We start from the raw sequence: 8,687 nt of genomic DNA on the forward strand, positions 1-8,687 counted from the left end.
CTTGTTTTTATGAAATAAACATTTTAATACTTTGAAGTCTGTGCTGTGTTCATGGCAGGTCACTGTATGGCAGTTTGAATAGATACAGGGGAGTGTAACGCACATCGTGCCAAAGAAGCTTCTTTTCAAGAAATGTTACAGCCTCCAGAGTGAGAACCAGACTCTCGTGTTTCAACATGCTGTGGACGTTTAGACCTGTAAAAACCAAACAATATAATGTTTGTTTTCACAACTCATCAGTATTAAGATCATGAATGAGCTTTGATGCAATGGTTTCATTCCCTTATATTTGGTTAAGGGTGCTTTCACATTACAACTTTTGGTGTGGTCAGTTTGTTTACCTGTGGCTGGAATGATATTCACTGTTTTCAGATCTTCAGTCGCCTTAAGAATGTTTTGAGGGAATTCATCATCTCTGAAATGCATGCATGCAAAAAAAAAAAAAGAAGAAGAATTTACTTAAGGACACAAATATGTATATCAGGTTGGCAATGACATATGCATCCACATCTGCATGCTTACACATCAACGATGAGGACTGAATCCCCCCACTGCCTGTGTTTGACCAGGTCCAGGAGGTAGTGGGGGTCTGGAGTGGGAATCTCCAGTGATTCCACGACATGAAGGTAATCCTGGAGAAATAATGACTTTCACTTAGTTTACATTTCATCTAACTTTTATGAACAAAACCAATTTGCTGCCCTTACTGATACTAGTGTATCAGTGTTGTTATTGTTAAAGGTGCAGTAGGAGATATTGGAAAATGCTAACTTTAGCCTGCTAGCACTGAAAGTGAATGTCCCCACGCCCACTGAACGCATATATGCTCACAGACCAGAATACCAGAGCAGTTCCCAATTCCAGTCCTCGCAACTGGATGTGAAGATGTGTGTGAAGACGCTGCGCAGCGCAAATCCGTGAATGAATGTTCTGAAGTGAAGTAAACTTCAACAGATTTCCCCTGCTCAGAGAGTAGGGAGCAATGAACACTGTGTAGGGATCATATGGATTGGAACACAGTTCATGCACGTAGCTCACTTCTAACGAGCTGGTTTTCTGAATCGGGTGTGTTAACTAAGCGAGACATGCAAAATATGCAGAGCGGGAGCCACGAAGACAGGAATTGGGAACCGCTGGGCTACATCATGTGTCATTCACCGGTGAGAAAACTTTAAAAGTACTACAATACCAGGAAGGAAGATCAGGTTGTTGATGTTTGTCTGCCATTCTCGCTCTGTCTGCACAGCATGCGTGAACGCGCCGATGGCGTATCCTGTCTGCGCGAACCGGGTGTGCAGAGGTATGCTAATACATACGTTGACAGGCAGGTAGGAAAGCCAATTAAAACGCTCGGACCGAGTGTTTTGATTGGACGAACATTTCTTGGTCCTACGCCTTCCACAGAATATATAAATACAGATAAAAACATGTAGACCACTTAACTTAATGACTGCTATCGGGATGTGACGAGACTTTCAGCCAGTGTAACAAAAAAATTTTCTGAAGACAATCACCTATTGCACCTTTAACTAAAACTATTAAAAATTATTTCCATTAATTGGAATAAAGTTGAAATAAAATATAAATCTTAAGATGAAAAATTACAAATTAGATATGATGCTGTGGCATCTAACTGAAAAAATGTGTATTAAAAAATTACAAAATATTTTAATAGTACATAATACTATTAATACTGCAGCACATTCCAAACCAAGCAAAACTTTTATAGTGCACTTCCCCTCACCTGAGCCAGTTTGGCAGTTAAGGCGATTTTCAGCCCTTGCACTTGCACCTTCATGGCAACATGTAATAATAGCTGGTTGGTCCCCGTGGGCCATGAGCTACTCCTCCTGAGCGAGAAAGAGGAGCATTTGTTTAGTACTTTAGTGAGTGCAGTGATAAGTTTCATACATCTGTGTGTTTAAGATGAAGCTCAAATCAACAGACTTTATTTGACCTCCTCTCCATATTGGAGAATGAATGCTTCCATGCCGTGCTCGGCCGCTTCCTTTTTGTTTCCATGGTTTCCTGCCTCCACCGCTGACTTCAGCTCTTGATTTGACTTTTGCATGGCTCTACAGTAATCAAATTATGAATGACTGTCATATGCAATGATTCAATTAATATGACTGAAGTTTATAAAACATGACTGGGACAGTATCATAAAGGAACAGTTCACTCAACAATGAAAATTAGCAGAAAATTTACTCATCCTCAGGTTATCCAAGTGGAAGAGTTTGTTTGTTCATCGGAACAGATTTGGGGAAATGTAGCATTACATCACTTGCTCACTAGTGGATCATCTGCAGTGAATGGGTGCCGTCAGAACGAGAGTCCAAACAGCTGATGAAAACATCACAATAATCCACAGGTAATCCACACCACTCCAGTTCATCAATTAACGTCTTGTGAATCTAAAAGCTGCATGTCTGTAATAAACAAATCCATCATTAAAGCGTTTTAACTTTAAACCATCATTCTTGCCAAAACCATAATTCAAAATAACGCTTCTTCCAGTGAATGGATTTGTTTCTTACGAACAGACAGCTTTTCGCTTCACAAGATGTTAACTGATGAACTGGATTCATGTAGATTACTTGTGGATTATTGTGACGTTTTCATCAGCTGTTTGGACTCTCATTCTGACGGCACCCATTCACTGCAGAGGATCCACTGGTGAGCAACTGATGTAATGCTAACTTTCTCCAAATCTGTTCCAATGAAGAAACAGACTCATCTACATCTTGGATAACCTGAGGATGAGTACATTTTCAGCAAAGTTTCCTTTTTGGGTGAACTATTCCTCTAATGAGCATTACAAGAGCAAAGTTAACACCAGAAAGCATCATGTACACCTCATAGTTACTTACTATTCGTTTGAAATTATGTTGCCAGACCTCTACATCATGAAGAATCTCCAGCCTATTAACAAAAACAACCATATATTCATTTGTTTGCAACTTAACTCCAGCCTAAAAATACTTCATAGAATTAAATGACAGGTACCTGACAGGTACCGAGAAGACATTAGGGTGTAGGTCAACCACACCAAGAGGTTCACTGTCACAGCTTCCCAAAGACTCAAGCCACATCTGGACAGGTGCCACGTGAGATGGGATAACAGCCCCACATCTGCGAAGCACTGGAAGATCAGAGCCCGACGGAGAAGCCCTCTCTGCAGCAAGAGTTCACACATCTTTAGTTCACTGATACGTCATATCCTTTGACAATATTAACAAATAATGTAGGTTCTCCATCCGTCATTTGTTTGAATAGCTTTATAGATCACAATAGAAAGTTCAGTTTTATTCTGGCAGCAGTTTTGTAACTACGGTAGGTTGCAGATATAGAGTAATAATGCTGAGTAATATTTACTTATTTAATAAGAAAGCTTTGCTTACTTTGTCGCCCGACTCCAATGAGATTGGATGGAAGTCGCAAATTAGATGGAAGTGCGTTTTCTCCAGAGACAGATGAGATGAGCTGGTTTGAGAAAATACATGGGTTAACTCCTCAATGTGTTCCTCCAGCATGACCACCAGTATCATATTCACACGCATCTATATTGAATGGTTATTACCCGCAATACAAAAACCAATGCGCCTACTTACCCTTTTAACAACCGTTCTTCCACATATCACTAACGTAGCACGAAACATGATGAGGGCTAATTAAAATAAATAAGAGCACCGCGGTTATAATTTCAGCTTCTTACATGTTTGGGTTCCCTGTCAGGCTGTTGTACTGTTTGTGAAATGTCATGCTGTTCTGATGTTATATGTGTAAACATATATAGAGATAAAAAATTTTACATTATTGTACATTCGATGAAAATAAAGCATAAAAAGAGCTCATCTTTAAAATGCAAACAGGCCCCACACATAAAAAAACATTATTCATAACATGTTTGTATTCATTCTTTTTTTTTTTTATGTTTTATTTTTATTATCATTAAATTTGTCATTTGTTAGTATTTACAGAGGTACATTATTGTAACTGTAATATCCATCCCTCAAGTTTTAAAACAATTTCAAAATGACACTTATTAAATTGTTAAGAGACAAAAGAAGAAAAAAAAGAGACGCTAATACTAAAAATGTTAATACAGCTGTATCTAATTAAGTATTCATAAAATACCATACCATATTAACACAGTAACCAAGCACAGCAATTTTGGTAATGGAAACCCCACCTTGTTATTTGCACAATAAAAAAAAGTTGAACAATTCTAAGTAATGCTGGACACAGCAATTTTCAAAAATAAGTGGTTTTATTTGTATCATACAACTACAGGTGCAGAAAAGTCTTTGCGGCTTATTAGTCAACAGACTCTTGTCTTCACAATAGGCACAGCCTACAACCTTCGTAACAAGGTGATTTGTGTGATTGCATAGTGCAGTTTAAAACTTAGAATTCACATCCCCAGGTCAGTAAAAGACAAACAAATGCACCACACAAAAGATTTTTTAAACTCCATCAATAAAATATAAGAGAATTTGTGTTTGACATATCAATCAGTGCAATCAATTGTGCTTATATGCCATCTAATTTGACAAACAAATGTATAATTTGCATATTCAAATTTGAGAAGAAATGAACATATTCTCTATAGAGTGGTGATGGTGCAACTCAAGATTTAAACAAAACCCCAGGCAAAGTATTTCTAGTTCTTTGCCAAAACTAAAAAACAAACAAAAAAAAAAAACTGCTGATTTGTTCTAAATTAGAAACATTTTTAATTGTGGCAAATGTGTTATGTTGGCAGCTGGAACATCAAAATCAAAACAAAATTTCAAGTATGATCTTAAGAATCCCAATTAGAATAGTCCAGAGGATTGATTCCTCTTCTTCCATCCCGTCCTCAGGGCCCTGAGAGTGTTGAGACTGTCCAGGAGTCTCATCTGAGGAATAAGAGTTTTTCTCAACTTCCTCTTCTGTATGTGCCATCTGGTCGTAAAACACCCTCATCTCAAACTCACTCTCCATGTAGGATGGATGTCCGTAGATTCCAATTCCAACAGGCCTAACAAAATCCCCCGGGACGATCACCACATCCTGGCCACAGGTGGTAGACTGAAGCTTGTAGGTATCAAAGTTTGGCCGCAGCGTCTTGTCAGAGACATAGATATCTGCATCTCCCTTAAGGCTTTGCATGTACAGGATAATGCGTCCTTCGTGGTTGAGACGCAGGTAGCTGTAGTTTCCTGCCCCAATGTGGCCTTGCACGACATGAAGCAGGACCCATTCATCTGGCATAGAAGGCTCCTCTGAATGCTGCAGAGTGCCCAGGGCCCGGGATAGGGCCGCCAACACCAACAAACCACCCCAGCACAGCACCATGGTCATAGCTGCCAGACCCCAGCTACATCTGTAACCTCCCTGCAATCACAAAAATAGATTATTTCAGTATCGTCGCGACCATAATATTCCAAATAAATTGGATTTCGGCATTTGGATTGGATCAAATCTTGGTAATGGGTTGGAAAAAAAAGGTGCTGAAATCTAATTAAACCTTCACTATCGTATAATGTTGCTCAAAACATTTTAGAAGTATTGAGACACAAAAAAATCTGGATTATCCTGATTGCATCAGAAGGGTGGATTCATGGATGGAATAAAATGTAACAAAACTTTAAATTGGTTAACGAACATTAGTATTAGCTACATGGTGTATACACACATTTATATTTTGCACTAGATTTGTTTTTTTATGCTGTGTTCCAGTCATTTTGACCCGGAGAGGATCCCAGCCCCCACCCCAAAAATGCTAGTTAATGTTATCACATTGGATTTTAAAACCTACTAACTTTACTCACACAGTGTATTACAACTTCTCAAAAAAAAAAAAACATTTAACAATTTTTGGAACTGATTGATCGTAGGTCTCACTGATTGTGCAGTAATGAGTTTATGAACCTTAGTTTTTGAGAGAACATTGCCAAAATCATCCACAAATAATGTTTTCTTTCCTTCACTCAAAAATGGAGGTGCAACAGCTCAGACCAATGAGGCCAGTTTTAAAAATAAATACAAAACCTGTGCTAATCGAATGAAAAGAAGTTGACAAAAAGACTGAACCCAAGATTTGGTGACATACAGCATAATGAGATGTTTACATGGTAAAGGATTTTCAGCACAGCATTAGGGTTAACCGTTTACAGTTCCAAGAAGCCTAATTTTCTTTAAAAAAACCTGAAAATGAAAAACACAAAGTGACCCTGTGTTTATTATTCTACCTCTTGTTGTTTATATACATACCTACATCTACAATTATAGCACTGGTAATCCGGATTTGGTAATTTGGAAAAGTTTATTATCTGGATCAGGTTTTTGCTTTAAAAAACAGCAGAAAAATAAAACAGATTACCTGTTCCTGAACAGCAAATCATTGAATTTCCAAAACCAGATTACTCTTATTCAGATTTTTCAACAACTGGGACCTGGACCTGATATGAGACTAGACTGAAACAAATTGTAAAAAATAATAATAATAAATAAATATGGTTTCCTACTTCAAAATGTCACTTTTTATTTAATGTGTTACTTAATGTTTCTTTATATTATCTTGTTAAATTATCTTGAGTCCTATTTGTTCCTACACTTTTTTTTCCCCCAGTAACGTTACTTGGAGTGCTGTGTTTTCTGTGACATTACGGCCAGGCATTCTGAATCTAAACCTTACATAACTATGAAACGACACCATTTGACACAAGTCACATATCTGACAGCAGGCTGTTAAAAATATCTCTGTCGCTATTTTCAAGCAGCCACACACACACACAGCCAAAGGCCATGGTCACGCACCGTCAGTCCAGCCAGGGAAACCGGTTCTTTACATACTTTAACCGAACAGCGCATTAAGACTTCTTCGCAGTCCTAAAGTAGATCGTCCCAAGAAAATAAAGCTTTTGTTGCATAAGCAAACAGTCGAAAGTGAAAATGTAAATATGACGTTCAAATGTGTATTTGAATATAACAGCGCTGTTAAAAACAGGCAGACTTAGCAGCTAGCTAGTTGACTAATTTCTGAAATATAGGATACCCTACACAATTATTTGCACAGTGCGATGTACTATAACACGAAGCTTGCACAAAAGAATAAGTGAGCTATTTAGCTAGCTGGCTAACAGACCAGTCATTTTTATGACACTGAAACAAAATAAATATTCGTAATTAACGCAGGTCCTTTGATATGTTGACAAATATGAATTATTTTGAGTTACCGGTGCATTGTCAAAAATACTCCATGGGAAAGGAGAGCTGGCGTCGTTATGTTTTGAATTAGCTGTTACAGGTGTTGAGTTGACTACTTGACGCTCTGGGACCTGATGGCATTATAACGCGCATGTGCGCCCTCTGTCGGTCAGGAGGACAGCAGCGGACACAGCAGATCACCGCATGCGATAGAAATGTCAATGTAGTGAAATTGTTTATGATGTTTCAGAAAAAAAAAATCAGAATTACTGTAATAATCTTATTTTCTCCTTTCGATATGTATTATTTTGTTTATTACTTGTTTTTATTATTGTCATAACATTTTTCTCTCTTTTGTTTCATGACCCTGGGCAGATCTTGGGCTTTGTTGTTTCTAGTTTTATTTATCCTTTGCTATGATTTTTGTCTCTTTCTTGTTGTTTTGTTGGATTTTCCTTTCCTTTCCTTTTTCTCACAAAAAAAAAGAATTCTCCAGTGGTATTTGCATGCAGACATTCAGACATTATTAGTAGAATTCAATAAATGAACAGTGTTACATATAGTTAATAGTTCAATTAAATAAGTGAATATGTGCAAAGTGTTTTATTCCTTCAGAAAGCCACAGGAGTGACAATACCTCAAGAATTTTGAGTTTTCAAAGTGCCTTATAAGCATGATTGGTTTTCACACAAAGTTGCCAAAGCATCAATATACACACACAATTAAAAACATACACCAATTAAAGGAAACAGATGAAAAAGAATAATAAAAATAAAAGGGAGATGCTTAACAGAACAAAATAATAATAACAATAATAAAATGGAGAAACTTGAGAGCATTATGCAGTTATTTTAGTACCATTGAAATGCTATTATAGCTTTTGTCAATATTTCAAATTATTTTATTTTAATATAGTGTCTGCTTTTACATTAATTTGAATTAAAGTTTTAGTAATTTTGTTGTTTTTGTCATTTTTGTTTAAAAAAATATATCTGTAGTTTTTATTCATTTCTATTTCAGTTTTAGTTGTTTTAGTACATCAAGTTAAACTAAATTAAATGTCAAAATGTTGTCTGTATTTATTTATTTTACATTTAATTTACATTGCATTTATTTTATTTTTCCAGCAACGAAACCTCTAATGGACCTAATGATTTATTTTTTATGAAAAAAATAAAAAATAAACAAATAATTATATATATATATATATATATATATATATATATATAAGGGTGGTCAGATGATGATTTTTATTTAGCTTAAAGGCATATCTGGCTGTTTTCAGTACATAAACATCACCAGAGCTTGGATCTTATACTCTCTGCTACTTGTCATCCTCTTTAGTTTGACTTGCTGTTGTCATAACGTTGAACTTTCGCTCATCAACTATAGCTCTCACAAGCTGAAGATGTTTCCGAATCTGGAGAAAAAAAAAAAAAAAAAAGTGATTCACCATCAGTTGCATTTTATCACACATTGCCGTGGGGTGACTT

At 36.6% G+C, this 8,687-nt stretch overlaps 2 protein-coding genes and 1 pseudogene across 2 annotated transcripts in view; all 3 read right to left on the reverse strand.

Annotated features, from left to right (window-relative positions):
• Positions 1–4: 4 nt before the first annotated feature.
• Positions 5–3,741, reverse strand: LOC107674571 (39S ribosomal protein L4, mitochondrial-like; annotated as a pseudogene).
• A 521-nt stretch (positions 3,742–4,262) lies between these two features.
• Positions 4,263–7,328, reverse strand: LOC107674518 (UPF0669 protein C6orf120 homolog). Its single transcript, XM_016468501.1, has 2 exons — positions 7,224–7,328; positions 4,263–5,379 (listed from the first exon to the last, which is right to left on the reverse strand). Exon 2 carries the CDS (start codon positions 5,344–5,346, stop codon positions 4,780–4,782), a length of 567 nt encoding a protein of 188 aa, XP_016323987.1. The 5' UTR covers positions 5,347–5,379; positions 7,224–7,328; the 3' UTR covers positions 4,263–4,779.
• Positions 7,329–8,435: 1,107 nt separating this feature from the next.
• The window catches only part of LOC107674541 (golgin subfamily A member 6-like protein 2), a 3,948-nt gene continuing 3,696 nt past the window's right edge, over positions 8,436–8,687 (reverse strand). The window contains exon 7 of the mRNA XM_016468529.1: positions 8,436–8,614. The gene's annotated coding sequence lies outside the window, so the exon portion shown is untranslated. The remainder of the gene's footprint in view (positions 8,615–8,687) is intronic.

This window comes from Sinocyclocheilus anshuiensis, unplaced genomic scaffold (genome assembly GCF_001515605.1).
Source record: "Sinocyclocheilus anshuiensis isolate Anshui unplaced genomic scaffold, SAMN03320099.WGS_v1.1 scaffold572, whole genome shotgun sequence".
Classification (NCBI taxonomy): Eukaryota; Metazoa; Chordata; class Actinopteri; order Cypriniformes; family Cyprinidae; genus Sinocyclocheilus; species Sinocyclocheilus anshuiensis.

Coding starts and splice junctions, on each gene's coding strand:
- LOC107674518 (XM_016468501.1), bottom strand. CDS start 5,346: ATGACCATGGTGCTGTGCTGGGGTGGTTTGTTGGTGTTGGCGGCCCTA.